Source organism: Mya arenaria, chromosome 17, assembly GCF_026914265.1.
Source record: "Mya arenaria isolate MELC-2E11 chromosome 17, ASM2691426v1".
NCBI classification, from domain to species: domain Eukaryota; kingdom Metazoa; phylum Mollusca; class Bivalvia; order Myida; family Myidae; genus Mya; species Mya arenaria.
Genome location: NC_069138.1, coordinates 4,391,701 through 4,412,031, shown reverse-complemented (window position 1 = coordinate 4,412,031; position 20,331 = coordinate 4,391,701). Strand labels below are relative to the sequence as shown.

General features: G+C 34.1%; 1 protein-coding gene across 1 annotated transcript; it reads right to left on the bottom strand.

Moving 5' to 3' along the window:
• Positions 1–3,204: 3,204 nt before the first annotated feature.
• On the bottom strand, positions 3,205–16,359 carry LOC128222892 (WD repeat-containing protein 5; the record flags this gene model as incomplete). The annotated part of the gene is given in 10 exon segments (XM_052932066.1): positions 3,205–3,238; positions 3,838–3,960; positions 4,467–4,606; positions 5,618–5,707; positions 7,141–7,230; positions 8,671–8,744; positions 10,911–11,007; positions 12,364–12,462; positions 14,691–14,829; positions 16,185–16,359. Coding segments are annotated over 9 exon segments (792 nt in total), but the record flags the coding sequence as incomplete, so codon positions are not given.
• Between the last annotated feature and the right edge of the window lie 3,972 nt (positions 16,360–20,331).

Here is a 20,331-nt window from a genome sequence, read left to right as displayed (position 1 = left end):
GTATAGGACTACCAAGTTTTCATGTCAACATGTTATATAAGGGTTGACTGAGTTTCACCTTATAATAGGTATAGGACTACCAAGTTTCATGTCAACATGTTATATAAGGGTTGACTGAGTTCACCTTACAATAGGTATAGGACTACCAAGTTTCATGTCAACATGTTATATAAGGGTTGACTGAGTTCACCTTAAATAGGTATAGGACTACCAAGTTTCATGTCAACATATTATAGGGCTGACTGAGTTCACCTTAAAAGGTATAGGACTACCAAGTTTCATGTCAACATGTTATATAAGGGTTGACTGAGTTCACCTTAAAATAGGTATAGGACTACCAAGTTTCATGTCAACATATTATATAAGGGCTGACTGAGTTCACCTTAAAATAGGTATAGAACTACCAAGTTTCATGTCAACATATTATATAAGGGCTGACTGAGTTCACCTTAAAATAGGTATAGGACTACCAAGTTTCATGTCAACATATTATATAAGGGCTGACTGAGTTCACCTTATAATAGGTATAGGACTACCAAGTTTCATGTCAACATATTATATAAGGGCTGACTGAGTTCACCTTATAATAGGTATAGGACTACCAAGTTTCATGTCAACATATTATATAAGGGCTGACTGAGTTCACCTTATAATAGGTATAGGACTACCAAGTTTCATGTCAACATGTTATATAAGGGTTGACTGAGTTCACCTTAAAATAGGTATAGGACTACCAAGTTTCATGTCAACATGTTATATAAGGGCTGACTGAGTTCACCTTAAAATAGGTATAGGACTACCAAGTTTCATGTCAACATGTTATATAAGGGTTGACTGAGTTCACCTTAAAATAGGTATAAGACTACCAAGTTTCATGTCAACATATTATATAAGGGTTGACTGAGTTCACCTTAAAATAGGTATAGGACTACCAAGTTTCATGTCAACATGTTATATAAGGGTTGACTGAGTTCACCTTAAAATAGGTATAGGACTACCAAGTTTCATGTCAACATATTATATAAGGGCTGACTGAGTTCACCTTAAAATAGGTATAGGACTACCAAGTTTCACGTCAACATATTATATAAGGGCTGACTGAGTTCACCTTAAAATAGGTATAGGACTACCAAGTTTCATGTCAACATGTTATATAAGGGCTGACTGAGTTCACCTTAAAATAGGTATAGGACTACCAAGTTTCATGTCAACATATTATATAAGGGCTGACTGAGTTCACCTTAAAATAGGTATAAGGACTACCAAGTTTCATGTCAACATATTATATAAGGGCTGACTGAGTTCACCTTAAAATAGGTATAGGACTACCAAGTTTCATGTCAACATATTATATAAGGGTTGACTGAGTTCACCTTAAAATAGGTATAGGACTACCAAGTTTCATGTCAACATATTATATAAGGGCTGACTGAGTTCACCTTATAATAGGTATAGGACTACCAAGTTTCATGTCAACATATTATATAAGGGCTGACTGAGTTCACCTTATAATAGGTATAGGACTACCAAGTTTCATGTCAACATGTTATATAAGGGTTGACTGAGTTCACCTTAAAATAGGTATAGGACTACCAAGTTTCATGTCAACATGTTATATAAGGGCTGACTGAGTTCACCTTAAAATAGGTATAGGACTACCAAGTTTCATGTCAACATGTTATATAAGGGTGACTGAGTTCACCTTAAAATAGGTATAGGACTACCAAGTTTCATGTCAACATTATATAAGGGTGACTGAGTTCACCTTAAAATAGGTATAGGACTACCAAGTTTCATGTCAACATGTTATATAAGGGCTGACTGAGTTCACCTTAAAATAGGTATAGGACTACCAAGTTTCATGTCAACATATTATATAAGGGCTGACTGAGTTCACCTTAAAATAGGTATAGGACTACCAAGTTTCATGTCAACATATTATATAAGGGTTGACTGAGTTCACCTTAAAATAGGTATAGGACTACCAAGTTTCATGTCAACATGTTATATAAGGGCTGACTGAGTTCACCTTAAAATAGGTATAAGACTACCAAGTTTCGTGTCAACATATTATATAAGGGTTGACTGAGTTCACCTTAAAATAGGTATAAGACTACCAAGTTTCGTGTCAACATATTATATAAGGGCTGACTGAGTTCACCTTAAAATAGGTATAGGACTACCAAGTTTCATGTCAACATATTATATAAGGGCTGACTGAGTTCACCTTAAAATAGGTATAGGACTACCAAGTTTCATGTCAACATAATATAAGGGCTGACTGAGTTCACCTTAAAATAGGTATAGGACTACCAAGTTTCATGTCAACATATTATATAAGGGCTGACTGAGTTCACCTTAAAATAGGTATAGGACTACCAAGTTTCATGTCAACATATTATAAGGGCTGACTGAGTTCACCTAAAATAGGTATAGGACTACCAAGTTTCATGTCAACATATTATATAAGGGTTGACTGAGTTCACCTTATAATAGGTATAGGACTACCAAGTTTCATGTCAACATGTTATATAAGGGTTGACTGAGTTCACCTTATAATAGGTATAGGACTACCAAGTTTCATGTCAACATGTTAAATAAGGGCTGACTGAGTTCACCTTAAAATAGGTATAGGACTACCAAGTTTCATGTCAACATATTATAAATAGGTTTACAGAGTTTAGCTTTGTATAGGTCTTGGACTAGATAGTAGCAACGCATGTACATTATATACACAGTGAACATGTATATCAAGTTTCATGGGGTTTCCAAGTTGTGTCCGACATAACAAATTTTTCAACAAGCCAAAGAATCTCAAAAGCACTGGCTATGACAATAATTATCTTACAATTGCAGTGGGGCTTTTTCACACCATCTTGTGATTTGGGCCGGGACATTTGAATATGAAATGGCAATGAAAAATAACCTAACTGTCGCATAGTTTGGTTGCGTAAGATTAATGGCAGTTTGTATTTGTTTCAGGATAAAACTTGCCCCATACCCTATCGATTGCCATAGAACAAGTGAATAAATGGTAGTCCAAATATAAGTAATATATTTATAATGCTTTCTTTGAACGAATTCTATGAAAAAATACACCTACAGGGGGATCAGTACTATTAGCCATAAACAAACCAATGGCAGAACTTCTCTTCAATATGTACTAATTTGTGAATGTGGACAATACTTTTGTAGCTCACTTACCTTTCCTTTGCTGTAATCCCATAACTTGAGTGTGCTGAAATAACAATAAATTGTGAATGGTGTATCATAACAACTAACTACCATAGCTAGAAAATGCTTGAATATTGTTACACAGGGTTTTTATCTTCTGCCTTCTTGTGAAAGGACCTCTTGAATGGTAAAACTAGCATCAAAATGTCTAAAATTATTAGTTTAATAGGGGCCATAGGAGGCAAAGCCCCATTTAAGCTTTTGACTTTGAAGCATTTTAAGAGCCTTAGATTGCATTTAAATGTATCTTTATTTCTAGTCAAGATATTTAAAAAAACAGAATTGTTAAGGCTTAGGATTGTGAATTTTACAGATAATTTTTGTAAAGGGTCAACTTTTTTTGGATTGTGAAAGGAGCTGAATCTTAGCCCCATTTTCTGTTGAAGACAAAAACTTTAATACATTAATGCTTTCCACATAATTTCAATGTACATTTTGTTCTCTAGATATGCTGAACTTGTTCTATATGTTTCAAAATAATAAATTCATTTTACTAATTATATACTTTTTAAATAGTTTCTATAAATGTATCAATATCTGATGAATTTGTAATGAATAAAGCTTCACTTTTTTAAATGAAACTACCAAAAGAACAAATCTTACTTATCAAGTGTGGCAGCGAGGATATATTTGCCGTTTGGTGAGAATTTTACAAAGGAGACTGGTGGGTTGTCGTCATCTATTAGCGTCTTTAAACACTGGCCTGACGCCGTGTCCCATATGCGACTGTAAAACAAAAGGAACCCTTTGTCTGAATTCTCTTGCCAAATTTTTACTAAAATATTGTGCCTATTATTTGAGATGATCACTTTTAAAATTTGAGATGATCACTTTTAAAATATTCCCAGAAGAAAACTTAATGCTCGGATGTTGCTATGGTTACCTTTGGGCACCATTATGTCTTATAATCTAGTCAGAAAATAAAAGACACCAAGTTTCAAAATGATTCAACATTGATTTTCACCTCTTTTAGACCAACCATGGTATACCATCCATAATCAAATTAAATAATATTGTTTCTTTCTAGAATCGTATGAATCTAATATGTCACATGTCAGCAAGGCAATTGATCTCTAGTCGAGCTCTTATGCCAATAAGCATTGCTACCAAGTTTCATGAAGATAAAGGAAGAAATATTTCAGTGGAAAGCGAAAATAAAAAATCTTTACACCACAGACTCTGTCAGTGGACAGGATTCATGTGCTGTCACAAATATCCCCCACTACACTCACCAGAGCCCATCATAACTACTGGAGACTATAAGAGAGCCATCTCTGTTGAAATGTACGGCTGTGACAGGGTCAGAGTGGGCTGGGAGAGTCTTTAAACACTTGCCCGTCTTCACGTCCCAGATACGAACACTCTCATCAAACTGAAGGTAAAATAAAATCAAATAAACATAAATAATTTATATAACACCCAGTCCTCTTTCCAGGCATGCCTGGGGGCCAATTTCTCGAAACTACTTAAGTCTGTTAAATCATGATTAAGCTAAGCTCACTATTGTCAATAATTTGTAAATTTTTGACTATTAAGTTTTATTGATAATTGAAGTCAATTATAATGAAACCTAATGATAAATTTTATTTATCAAAATCAGGTAAAAGTAAGAAATTTTGCTAAACAAAATAAGCAACTGAAGTCTTTTAGGCTTAAGAAGTTTTGAGGAATCGGGGTCAGGAGTTTTCTTCACAATTCCAGTGGTATAATTCGTTCGAATCATGCAAAACTCAATTTCAACAAATCACTCAAGGCCATTTTTGGGACCTATTTTAGCGCTGAAATTTGACCTCATTCCCACTATCTAAGAGTACATATTTGTCCCTTTCCCAAAAAGATTTACTTCAATAACTTTTTTCATACACTTAAACAATTCGAAAATTTTAGGGCGAAGGCACTGGTCAACAGCAGTTCCCAATGCCTTAAAAATACCCTATACTCCTGGACTTAGTAGATCTATGGGAAAGACAGTTAAATATCGTTAACATATACTAAAAGACAAAAAACTATACTTTGATGAACAAATGAAACATATTAATTTAAATGCATTTTTATGTATAACTCAATTAACTTTAATAATCAATAAAAAAAGAAATAAAGAAATAATGAGTTTTAAATTACTAGCTACTTGGGCCACTTATTCCCTCGGTTAAAAAATGCATAAATTCCCCTAAAACATAGCCTGCGTTTATTGAAATTTGCAGGCCTGTGGTATGCTGAAAACGTCCCAGCATGCAAAGTGAAATTTTGACGCTTTTCTAAACTGGGGATTTTGTGGCCACATAACAAAATGTATTAATTGAAAGATTGTGCAATTGACAACAACATGGACAGCGAAATTACAACAATTATTTTCTACGAAAGAAAAAGGTAAACAACTTACCGATCCTGAAACAATCAGGTTGGACTGGGGGTTGAAGTTAGAGCAAAATACATAGTTACTGTGGCCCTTCAGTGTCTTCATACATTTACCCTGAAATACAAAAACAAATCAAGACTGTTATTAAAATTTTGGTCAATATTCATTAATACAGGGTTTCTGCATAGTATTTTTTTTATTTGATAAGCAGGTTTTTTTTAAAAGTATTTTTTTTATTTGATAAGCAGTTAAAGAAACAAGAGCTGTCACAGAGACAGCGCGCTCGACTATTCCGCCGCTTTTCAGTGTAAGGATTGAAAAGTTTTGGCGAAACATGCATGGATCACTGTTAGATTAGATTTCAATGCAATACATGATGGGCGGAGATATTAACATAAATGTGGTTACATTCAAAATTTGATGTATTTGCTGAAGCATTATTGACCTAAAAGTGGTTACATGCAAAACCTTAACCAGAAATTCTATGCTGAATAAAAAAGGGGCCATTATTTGAATTTAATGCAAACTAGAGTTATCTTACTTGGTTATTTAAGTAGATTGGATGGTTGAGTACCATTTTATAAAGTCTCAATGCAATTCATCCAGTAGTTGCTGAGATATTAACCTATGTGTGCTTACACGCAAAACCTTAACCAGAATTTCTAAGTCAAATAATAAAGGGCAATTATTTGCATTAATTGCAAACTAGAGTTATCTAACTTGGTAAATTAAGTAGGTTGAGGGTTGAGTACCATTGTATCAAGTCTCAATGCAATACCACAAGCAGTTGCTGAGATATCAACCTGTGTGTGCTTGCACGCAAAACCTTAACCAGAATTTCTAAGTCAAATAATAAAGGCCTATTATTTGCATTAAATGCAAACTAGAGTTATCTAACTTGGTTAATTAAGTAGGTTGGGTGGTTGAGTACCATTGTATCAAGTCTCAATGCAATACCACAAGTAGTTGCTGAGATATTAACCTATGTGTGCTTGCATGCAAAACCTTAACCAGAATTTTTAAGTCAAATAATAAAGGCCTATTATTTGCATTTAATGCAAACTAGAGTTATCTAACTTGGTTAATTGAGTAGGTTGGATGGTTGAGTACCATTGTATCAAGTCTCAATGCAATACCTCAAGTAGTTGCTGAGATATTAACCTATGTGTGCTTGCACGCAAAACCTTAACCAGAATTTCTAAGTCAAATAATAAAGGCCTATTATTGGCATTAAATACAAAGTAGATGTATCAAACTTGGTTAATTAAGTAGGTTGGATGGTTGAATACCATTGTATAAAGTCTCAATGCAATACCTCAAGTAGTTGCTGAGATATTAACCTATGTGTGCTTGCACGCAAAACCTTAACCAAGGGGTGATGCCGACGCCGACACTTGGGTGAGTAGTATAGCTCTCCTTATTCTTCGAATAGTCGAGCTAAAAACTGTATAAATAACACTTTTTCATTTAGTAATCTTTTAGCAAGACAAATTGTATTTAAGATACTTTGCAACACTGAATAGGACCCCAATCATATGTGTACGTACGGATGCGAAGTCCCAGATTTTCAGTGTTTTATCGTCCGATGCACTGCACAACAGTTTACTGTCCGTTGACCAGGACACGTCTGAGATTCCCTGGAATATAAGAGATCTTGTAAAGGCCTTCTTTCTAGGCATCCTACAAGGCATATATTACACAGATTAGAATTGAACAGGCGACATAATAAAATCATACTGAATATCAAAGTCACGCTCCTGAAAATTCCATTCCCAGGTTGACGATTATAACAATAACTTTTTGCAAATTAAGTTCCAACATTATGTCCCAAAATGCCTATTAAAAGTTCTGTTACATGAATTCATTTCAAATACTTGAAAATTAAGTTTGACAGTGAGGGATTCAATGCAGGGATATAGTTGACATGGCAGCTAATGGGGCTGGAACCTTTTCAGCAAGGGTATTCAGGATCATAGTTAGCACAGAAGCAAAACTGGCTATTCAGAAGTCCTTTTGTGGTCTACCCTGGCTTTGAAATTGAAGCAAACTGTAGCGTCAATACTAACAACACTACTGGGTGAATACCTAAATCGGAACACTTTCGGCACTATTTTTTAAATATATTTAGTTAGACTTGCACCACAACTACAAAATTTTCCATCAGCATACTAGGATTTAAGACCAATTGGTTGATATAAATGGCATTTTTCAAGATACTACCAATCTGCATGAAAAGTACTTTATTAACCACATATTTAAGGACTGCCATTTTCGTCCTTGGAGTACCTAAATATGGAACAGTTTTAATTCTTTTATTTATGTTTATGTATTCTTTTAAAATTATTGCTCCATGGTTTGTTTAAGTAAATTAATATTTTTTGTTATTTCCAGCTTGTTATTTTTGTCAGTAAAGTTTGATGATTTCAGTAAAATACAGGCTGTACCAGTATGCGTTGATTGTGGCAAGCATGAAGTCTTTCCCGAGGGTGCTATGTATTGACATTTGAACATGAAAAACTTAAAATGTTAGCAGTATTTGAAATACTTACCGGAGAATCGTGTTCTTTGGAATATGTATCTAAGACAAACGTCTTTATTGATTAAAATCGTAAATAAATCTCAATCAGAAAAACACTTTTATGATGGGTGTTCCATATTTAGGTACTGTTCCGATTTAGGTACTCGCCCAGTATACTTATAACAAAGTAAGGGGTGAAAGCAAAAAGGTTCTATCTTCTTCTTTATAAAATGTCACTTAGAACCTTTTCACATTCACCCCTCGAGTTGCAACCAAAATCTTTTACTTTCAATTATGTATTATTTTTGGTCTCAGAAGCCAATTTGCCTCCCTGGGATGTTTAGTTAAACTGAATATATCATCCCTTTGGACTGCAAAATAACAAAAAAAACACCCAACCATATACAAAATATGAAAACCTGAGATCTGATCTTTTGTCAGCAGGCTTATATCACTGGTTTCATGACATTAACACAAAAATTCTAAAATTCTAAAATAAAAAAAAGCTGTCAAAACGTTCAATCTGTGAGAGCGCAGCTTTTAGTCATGATTTGTATACCAGTTTATGTCCGCTGATAGTTTTCTCAAACTTCCCATCATACGCTCCCCAGATCTTTATGAGTTTGTCCGCAGCTGAAACACAAAGGAACAACTTCAATGTCATCATATTTAAATACCAATTATAAAGTTATTACAAAGACTCAAAGTCATCGAGAAAATGTGGCAGGAACAAGATCCTGAATTTAAAAAAAACATGCAGTCACCATTTGTGTGAGTGCTGAAAATTTCAACTCCAAGACTCATACAGCAAGATGTTCAAGGCGTTTTCATGGAGATTTCAAAGACCTTTATTTAATTTTCTATGATTATCTTAAATAACATATATTAACACCTACTTTCAAAGACTTTCATCAATAGCAAGCTATGAAAACAACACATTTGTGACAGTAACTTGTCAAACATTTAGCCATCCTGTAGGTTTTTCAAGTCTGTGCAAACCCTGAACTTACACAAAGTTGCTGAGAAATAGCTTGGAAATGAAAATGAATAGTGAGGCAGACAGGCAAAATATCACACGCTAAATAAAAATTAAAAGGGCATAACCAAGCATAATTCAGTGCTCCAGCTAGCCCGTTTTTCAATGGCGCAGCGCCCGTGCCCCTTTTCTTACCGCCCTGCCCCTTTTTTGAGTAGTGCCCTTTTCACAAATGCTCTATTAGCGCTAATTATCCCATTAGTGCCCTTTTTACTATTTACAAATTACGTAATATTTATGATAATAGTGTTCCCGCTAGGTGTCACCATGCTGCCCCATTGCCGACTGCTTAAAATATGCCGTACTGCCGTCATCTTCCCATGTGCCTTGTCCAAGTCATATGACAGCTAATTGTGTATTTGTGTAGTGAGCAGACGACATGTTCTTTCATAACCGGTCATCTTTTAATCCGATAATTAGGAAAAGCCAAATCGGGAACATCGGCAGGAGGCGGAGCTATTGAATACCAGCCAATCAGAATATACACTGAGAACTCGTTTATTCAATGATGAAAGTTCGTAAAATGCGATAGAAAATGTGAGGGGATGGTGAAAAATGTTGTAAAGCACAATTAAATATTTTTAAATAATTGTTTATTGTATTGTACAGACGAGACTCGCCATTTTAAACAGTGTTGATTTGAAGCAGACGGTCACTGCCGATTTATAAACACAGGAAAAGTGACGCTAACACAATCAAATACATCACTTATTCAGTAAATGTTTTGAAAGTTTATTTGTAAAATATTGATGATGAAAATTTCTTTGTAACCCACAAAAATATGTTGATGCTTTATCTAGTGTTTACCTATCATGTCCACAATCTTGTCAAAATTCGCCGAAACCGCCATTTTGTCAGACCGAATTTAGGAGTTATTTTATCAATGTTTTATGTTTTATAAGTGACTTTTTAAGAAAGGGCAGTGATTTTTATTGTCATTTTATTCTAAAACATGAGTATATTAAACATTATTTTACCAAAGACAATAAAATAACAGCCAGGCTGAATGTAACATTCGTACCCAATCCTGAACGTACCAAATTAAGATTCGTCCCTTACATATTTGTTTTTTGTGTATTTATTTATTTGATTGCTTCAAATGTTTAACTGTCTTTGTTTTTTTCTTCATTTTACATGATTTTACATGATTTTTAGGAGAAATATGTGACATTGCACTAAAGAAGACTCCAGTCAAGTACAATCACACTATACCACAGACAATAAGACAAATTTTAATTTTTATATTAAAACACACCCTTCTAAATTTTGAGAAAAAGCCCCATTTTGTTCAAGTCTGAAAATCATAGAAAAAAAAAACCTTGTGACAGGGGTGGACCCCTCCCACAACCACCCCCAATCGCCCCTACACGACTCATGTAGCTTGCCCTTTTCAAAACTCCACCCTGCCCTTTTCAAATCCTGGCTGGAGCACTGAATAATGCACTGAAAATTAAGCATCTCTTCTTGTCATTGAAGCTTCCCATAAAATTTCACTAAGTATAAGCCAGTCTTTGCTGAGAAATAGCCGTGACACAAATAGTGGGCTAGACTAATGACTGGACTCCCACCCAGAATTCTTTTGGGGAGCATACAAATTGCCAAATTTGAAATTGACAAAAAGGAGTCAACATTAGGTTTAGGTCACAGTTTTTAGTATTGGAAAATATATCAGTTATTTGCAATGTCTGCATAGTGCTATAATAAATTTCTCATGACTCCTATTCAGTTTTGCTATATGTGATCGAAAGACCAAATTTACTCACAGGAACTCGCAAGCCATTCTCCGCTGGGGCTGAACTTCACTGATGAGACCGCTTTGGTATGTCCAGCAAGTGTAAATTTCAAGGAGTAATTGGGCTTCTGTAATGCAGAGATTTCTAGTTTACAATTGTACAAAATAAATAAGATTTCCTGAACATTTTAATTTATCATTTCATTTTAATTCATTGTTCGTTTTACATCTGGTTCAGCCTCAGGTTACTGGTTTCTACCCAAGAAATAGGTGCGACACCACCATTTTTAAAGTCTCATCGGTTATTATTTTCTTTTTAAATAATAAAAAGATTTTAAGTGATATTTCATTTAAATATATGATCCTCTCCAGGAAGGCACTTTCAATTGGAAAAGCAGCCTTTATTTTTTATAAACTTTATGAAGTATAAAACGAACAGGAACCTCACTCAATATAGAGTTTCCTTATGGGGTAGATTTAATTTTTTAAAGGAATAACTCCTATAAGAATATGAATAAATAAAGCCTTTTAAGTGCTCAAACTTAACTTAATCACAACAAATGTCTGAAGATATCGCTCTGTAGAACTAACAAAGCACATATAATTTTTTTTTTATACCTCCATCAAATGTTGAGCCCCTATTTAGATAGAAAATTTAAACTAGAAGCGCCGCAATGCGACGAAACCAGGTTTTTGTTAAGGGCAATCAGAAATTATAGCCAATTTATTTATTGTATGACTTTATCTTTACTTTAATCAAAAAGAGACGCCCCCCTCAAAAGCAATCCCAAGCTAGCTCTTCACATGCTACCTACACACCAAGTTAAATTAATATCTATCAATGCTATCAAAAGTTATTTGGCAAAAAACATTTTTCTATTTCAAGTAACAGTGACCTTGACCTTAGCCCCTCCCCACTCAAAAGCAATTCCAAGCTTGCTCTTCACATAAGCTACCTACACACTAAGATTCATCAATATCTATCAATGCTAACTTATGTCATTGGGCAGAAACCATTTTTCTATTTTTACTAACAGGTGACCTTGACCTTAGCCCCACCCACCTCAAAAGCAATCCCAAGCTAGCTCTGTACATAAGCTACCTACACACCAAGTTTCATCAATATCTATCAATGCTAACTAAAGTTATAGAACAGAAACCAATGTTTGACGCCCGCCCGCCCAACGACAACCTCATTCTAATAACCCGGTTTTCGTTGAAAACCTGGTTAAAAATAATTATACAGACTTGCAGCTGAAATGAAGTGAATAGTTTTGGCCTTAAAGAAATACCAGCGCTTAGGGCAACCAGACCCTTCCTGGGAAAAAACTTTCCAACTAGAGTTTCTATGTATAAAAACAATCTGATTTTCGGATTTTTAATCTACGTAGCATAATTTTTTGCCTGACACCATTGCCCTCAACTCAGATATTTTTCCAGGCCTATCAAAGCTATCTGGTGACAAACAACTTGTTTCAACTAACCAATGATTGAGAAGTTGACTTAGGAGTGGTGGAGGACGCGGTGCTGGCAGGAAGGCTGGTAGAAATACTGCTCATTTCTGACTGACTCGTCAATGGAGGCTGGAACAGTTATAAAATTATACATGTATACGCCATTACAAATTTATTACATATGGACAAATAAGTGAAATTAGAAACTTTGAGATGTTCATAATCAAGGTCTAATTATAAATGTTAACTTTTGACAGAATACGAACAGTCTCCAAGTCTGACACATGTGGTAAAACTGCAAATCTACATTTCATTGTAACTTTCATTCTAGTTTAGTTGTTATGAAGGAATTTGCTGAGGGCTATTTCAGTAACATATACTCCCCCCCCCCCGGGGAAGGCAATTATTTAAATAGTATATGGGTGGGTGCTTATTATGGCTTATTTGGACACCGAAAGGGTAAATTTGATTCTGTAGGGGGGTGGAATATTTTGAAAGTGCCTCCCCCCGGGGGTTATAAATATGTTTAAATGGAAAAGCCCTGAATTTTAATTCTATTCAAAATTTAACAATTATTCACATTTTTTGTGTAAAATGAATTGGCTAGTTAATGATATTTTTAAGTAATTAAATAAAAGCGCTTTCTGAGTCTAGACTCGTACTTGAGGCTGTAAATAATCATGGCACCAGGAACTCATTAGGAAATGTTGGTGCCAATAATGAACCTGTAGTCATAATAAGTGATGTTCCGATGATCGATTATAATCAAAAATCGATTGATTGGGCCTGAAATCGGTGACAAGGCCACCCTTAAAAATATATCTGTTTGCTATTGCCGACCTAGGGTTGCAAGGAGTGGGTCGGTAGGTAGGCTTTTTTTTTTTTTACTTTGACATATAAAGTTTGATACTTATAAAACAAAGAAATATCGTAAATTAATAACAATAACCTTTATTTTGACTAGAATTTTAAACTTTCAACATAAAATAATCATCTTTGACTAGACTTTATAACATAATCTTGTGACTAGTAATCTAAAACTTTCAACACAAAATAAGCATCTTTGACTAGACTTTATAACATTATCTTGTGACTAGTAATCTAAAACTTTCAACACAAAATAAACATCTGAGACTAGACTTTTATAACATAATCTTGTGACTAGTAATCTAAAACTTTCAACACAAAATAAACATCTTTGACTAGACTTTATAACATTATCTTGTGACTAGTTTTGTCAAACTTATGCAACACACTGATTTCTTCATCGCAATCTGGGTGAAAAAGCTCAGCCCCGGCTAATGATTTGGCAACTGACAATTCAATCGTATCAGTTTTTTCAACATGTATATCAGTTTCGCTTAATAAATCTGCTAGCAGATCGTTCCAAGAATCAGAACAGTTAAATGAATAGATTCTATTCTTCAATATGTTTCTTTTTCTCTGGTTGGTTTACATAATTTACACTTATATTGCAGCAGAATGTTATTTCTCCCGAAGACTCATGCTTCCATTTTACGACAGCCCTGAATGCCGCCATGTTTGAGGTTGCTATGCATGTGGTGAAGTAGACGCTTGCATTCAGTCATTATATACATATGCAATCGTCTAGACGATACGGATCGATAAATAACGAAAATACCGCTAATTTGTGAAAAGACTGTTTTTAAGCGAAAATAAAAAAAACAAACTTTTGAGTCGGGGCATTTTCGGCGGGTCGGCCGGCAATAGCAAACAGATAATTTTTTAAGAGTGGCCCAATCGATAGTATTTAATTAAAATCTATTATCAAAAAAATAAATAAAATTAGTAAGTGTTCAGATGTTATCTTTAACCAAATGGCTGATGAAAGCCACAATGAGCAAGAGAATGAACTATTTTTATACAACAACACTTAATAACTTCAATCATAGACATAAGGTATATGCATATAATGATTAAGAGTTTGATACTGTACATGAATAAAACTACAACTCAGGTACTATCTAGTATTTTAAAAACCGATTGTACTATCGATAATCGGTTACTTGAGTGGAACCGATCATCGATAGTAAAATTGCAACCGATTCCCAACACTAGTCATAATGCAATGATGCCATTACACCTTTATATTCGAAATGTTGGTTTAATATCATACTGATGGAAATCATGAACCTTTAGTCATAAAACATTGGCGCCATTACACCTTTAGAATCGAAATGTTGGTAATCATATTGGTAGCAAAAATCAACCTTTAGGGAAAGAACAAACAAACTTTTCACTTATTGTGGCCATATAATGGAAATGTGACTCATATTTTTTTTATTCAACATTTGGTAATGGTGAGGATTTAATATTTTTAAATTATATGTTCATACTTTAACGTCAGCTGGCTCGTTTTTAGCTGATCCTTCTGAAGCCATGGTTTTTTTATTGCTGTATCTTCACTGTGATAGGCTTTGCAACAAAAAAACTCAATGTAGGAGCCAGTGGGATGCTGGCATTTACCGTCAAGACCTGAAAATAGAGAAAAAATATTTAATTTAAAGAAAAAAATATTTCAATCCCCATTTTAAAGGTATTTTTCCCAATAATCTTCATATCGCCCTCTAGTCAAATATCAAGTTAGCTTGCATACTATTTATGATATTGCAAATTCCAGGGTTATTTCTGTATGGAAAAACAGATGCACAGAGGGTAAACCTACAGTCTGCTTGGGGGAAACAATGAGGGGAACTATACCTTCAAATACTGAAATCATTCTACAAGAAAGTTTTATGAATAGTCTGCAATGTCTGATGGAAAATGGCTTAGGGTGGCATTCAATAAACATGTGATGTGTGATCTGCTTCCACAGTCCACTACTGTGTGTGACATTTTTTTTTATCTCCAGTAGAAATACTCAAGGGTTATAAGCCTCGTTCTACTTCAGTGCCAAATTGGCTTCTGTGACAAAGCATTTTTTTGTGCCATTTTTCACAAAAAAAAAACAGAATAACTGCGGACATGTATTTGTAAAGCCAAGTAAAACCTATCAAAAATAGACTGTTTTGTGAAAGATTTCACAAGTACCTAGATGGTGTGTTTAACATTCATTTAACGATTATTTTTTCCCATTTTGTTGATAAAAACATTAAAATACTATACAACTACAAGCACAGAATAAGATAAAATTTAAATACTTAAATCGTGTAATTCGGATTGTTACAAATAAAATAACTACACCAGAAATCATAATTCGGAAAAGTTATTTTCATTGAGTAAAAGTTAATATATAAATAAGTTGGAAAAGTTATATTCATTTAGTAAAATTATTTCTCATTACACTTTTACAAATAAATACATCCTTTTCCATATTAATGAACTGGTTTTCATTTAATCATGCATAATTAAAAGGCCACAAAAAGGAAATGGATGCATTCATCACACATTCTGAAAAAACCTGTGCAATGATCTTTTAGACTATTATCAGGGTCGACACGAAAGGTAGTCTGGAACTACCAGTTTTTTGGTCATACTACAATAATTTATTAGTCAACAGTATGTATGACTAGCAGAAAAATGAGTACCATTTAAACAAATTGACCATCACATCTTCAAAACATATCAATCATGAAACATTAAGTCAAAACATGGAAATTCACAGAAAAACACTAATTGAGTAATTCTGAAAATAGCCGCAGATGGGCGAACAGTTCTGGTCGATCCAGACAGCTCATTGAATTTTGCGAACATCATTGCATAGCTTTTTCATCAATATTACTCATTGTAGAAGGGACATATAGCTGTCTATACTTTCTAACCTAATCTTACAAGTTACTGACAGTGACCCAACTTCTGACAAGTGACAGAATAATTTATGTTATACTAACATGGCAGTCACAGAATGGATAAACTGTGTTCCGGATAATTTGTATAGGGCAAATGTAATTTTCTGTGTTGAAGCTGGTGTTAGAAAGGGTATACTGCTTTAATTACATTAAAAATTAGATGTTGTTTTTCTGTTTTGTTTCCCGCAATGCCCACATGTTCTGTTACGCATGCGCAAGCGACTTTGGAACCCAAAGAAAGAATATACTCTATGCAGCGGTTGCTCCCCCTTTTATTCGCATACCCGATACTTGTACACAAAAATGCACAAAAGTGAGCATGATCTCGAGAAGAAATACAAATATTTAATTACACTTTTCGAAGCTATAATTTAGCTATTGAATATAGACCGCCTTCTTTGGCATGAACAAATTATGTTCATTATCTGGTTGTCCTATAAATTACGAAAGATGCAGTTGCTTGAAAATAAATACATATCTGGTATAAAACCTAGGGCTTGGATGTTTTCTGCTAAATATTGTTAAAATTATCATTTCAATAGTTAATGGTTAATTTTGCAATATATACTTTTGTATTGTACTTTATATATCACCGATTCCGTTGCTCCCCATTCACCAACATCGGATACTCAACGGCTGTCCGATTCCGTTGTCACTCATTCATCACCATTGGATATCAAAGGCTTTCATATTCCGTTACCCCCATTAATCATCGTCTGATACACACGGCTGTCCCATTCAGTTGCTCTCCATTCATCATCATCTGACTTATACGGCTATCCAGTTCCGTTACTATCCATTCGTTTCCGTCCTGTATCCACGGCTGTCCCATTCCGTTGCTCTATATTTATCACCGTCAGATTTTGACGGCTGTCCCATTCCGTTGCTCCTCATTTATTATCCTCGGATATGCACGGCTGTCTAGTTCCGTTGCTCATCATTTATCATCGTCGGACGTCCCATTCCGTTACTCCTCATTTATCATCGTCGGACGTTCCATTTTGTTGCTCGTCATTTATCTTCGTCGGACGTCCCATTCCGTTGAACCTCATTTATTATCGTTGTACGTCCCATTCCGTTGAACCTCATTTATCATCGTCGGACGTTCCATTCCGTTGAACCTCATTTATCATCGTCGGACGTCCCATTCCTTTGAACCTCATTTACCATCTTCGGACGCCCCATTCCGTTGAACTTCATTTATCATCGTCGGATGTCCCATTCCGTTGCTCCTCATTTATCGTCGTCGGACATTCCATTTCGTTGCTCCTCATTTATCATCGTCGGGCGTTCATTCCGTTGCTCCTCATTTATCATCTCCACGGTTGTTAATTTCATTCCGTTTATCTCTACTTATCAGCGTCACTTATCCACGGCTGTCCCATTAGAGAAACAACAGACTAGAGAAACATAATGGATCAGTCATTGATATCGGACAATAACTGTAAATCAGCATAACAACATAACACGTCTTGTTTTTATTGAATCTTCTCTTTGAATGAGGCAGTAATGGTAGATATCAAGCTATCAACGACCCTGAGCATCACATAAAAAATGATTAAGTCATATTAAATAGAGGAAAATTCTAAGTTTATTGCAATACTATTGACATAGTGAGCATCAAGTCCTATATTTAGTGGCGTTCCATAAGTAAACTATTCACGATTGCAATTTTACACAGAAGCAACTAACTTTTCTTGGTAATGCATGCTGATAAATCGTCAGAAATCAGTATAAATTAATATTTAAAGTTACACTCTCACAGATTGAACGTTTTGACAACTTTTTTTTATATTTTTTGTTTTGAATCGAGCCAATTTTTGCGAAAATCTATGGCAATCAGTTATACAAGACTGCTGATAAAAATAAGATCGCAGATTTTTATTTAAGTTCAAAGATTGATGTATTATGCGTTTTTCTTAATCCGTTAGTAACGGTTTTAGCCATAAAACATTAATTTTCGAACGGAAATATGAAAATCTGCGATCTTATTTTTTGTCAGCAATCTTTTATCATTGGCTTGAAGATATTTACGCAAAAATTTGCTCTTTCCAAGACAAAAAATAAATAAGTTGTTAAAATGGTATATCTGTGAGAGTGCAGCCATTTTTGGCCAATGACGTCATACCAGAGTTGACGTCATTGATTTTTCTTCCCAGGATTGACATTTGTGTGCTCGAAAAAGATATATATATTTTCTCAGTTGTAAAAGAAAGGAATGCAGCAGGATTCGAATCCTAATTCAATAAGTATGTGGTCTGTTCATGGTGTTCGTATAAATATATATATATGTGATGTTTATGCAGTTGTGTCTCTTTTCATTGTCATTTGGGCCCTTGCCTTGCGCATCTAAACAACGTTTATTTTTGAGAATTCGACAATGGGATTGTCCCTGTATTTTTTTATGGTTATAAAATAAATTTCTTTTTTGTTAAAAGATGAAATATATCCAAACTTCGAATTGAGGTAATATTTTGTTACGTTTTTAAACTCTCTTGCCGATAATAAGACTCAAGTGACCTAAAAATAGATTTTTTACTAAAAAAACGCAAATAAGGTTTTTTCGCGAAAATAGATTTTTTAACTTAAATACAAAAAATAAGGCTTATTTTCGCCAAAATAAGATAAGAAGTGATTGATATGAAATAAGAGTTTTTGTTTGGGTGTTCTATGTCATTGGCGTTAACCATGTGCCATTAAACGGGGTTTTGTTTAACTTTTAGCTACAGGCCACATATAGTTTTATCAACTGAACATTAAGTACTGAGTTTAAACAGTATATTCTCTACGATACTCGCCTTGTATCTTTTCCGAAAATAGGGGTATCTATGCAAAAATAATATGTAGGCTTATTTGCGAGATAATAAGAACTCTGGCGTAAATATGATTTATAGTAAAAATAAGACCCAACGTCTCTATTTAAACTCTCTTAATATTAGTATATAACAAAGTTTTATGCATGTTACAACATTAATAGTCTATTATAAAAACATGTGTTTTCTTCAATAAATTATTTAACTGCACATCTGATCGAAAGGTTTTTAACTTCCACTAATACACGTATAATAGGGTTATTAATATTGAGATTTTTTACCCGGGAGGTTGGATTCGAATAGTGTGGATTTTATCAGATTAGGATTTCACGAGGCGCCTGACGAGAAAAATTAGATTCGGCAAAACAACACGAGAGTCGAATACAACATCCGGATCAAAACGCAGTGCTAATAACGCTTTTATTATAACATTACTGGTTTAAATCACTAAAAAAAACCACATGATATCATTATAAATGTCATTTTAATGACGCACATGTTTTTGTCCGTCATTTTAAAAACGCGCAGTGATATTTATTATGCCGTGACGTCAACAGATTAGAATACGGCCTAATTGCACAGGAGTGGAATACGGACTACCGTTATTTGTGATGTGTATTGCGTTTGGATCTATGATAGGTATATATTTAATTGAAATATGTGATATGCGTTATATACAAAAACAGTAATGGAAAGCTAAACATAAACTCATGTATATATATATATATATATATATATATATATATATATATATATATATATATATATATATATATATATATATATATATATATATATATATATATATATATTGTATATATATATATATATATAGTTCACAGTGTATCATGGTTCAGCGTATGAAATGAAAGTATTGTTTTGCAAAATTTGTAGTTTGTCCGTCCTAATGGGATTAATCTTATTCCTCGTAAAAATAAATGACTAATGTAAGTTTTTAAACTGAATGCTACGTGTAAGATAGTCAGGTAGGGTTAGCCAGATTATCTTTACAACTTTTACAATTGCTTGAGGTGATAGTCAATTTCTCTGCAAGCTCAATTTTGTTTGCAACTGTTTTGTTAACACACCTGCCTTTTTAAAATGAATTTCTATCATGGGGATGGAACTTGATTTTATTTTAAGTCCGATTGGCATACTGCGTGTGCATAAACCGTTTAAATCAAATTGCGCATATATAGTCGACCCTTGCGGAATGATACAATCGAATGTCGATAATGGTTGAAGTTAACCGATAACTTGTCGGTAGTTATTTGCGTTCGGTTTCATCAAGTGAATGTTTATATTTTTTATTAAATGAATACATATCAGAATGCAACATTGTTTTGTTCATAAAACTTACGAAAATGAGTTTTGCT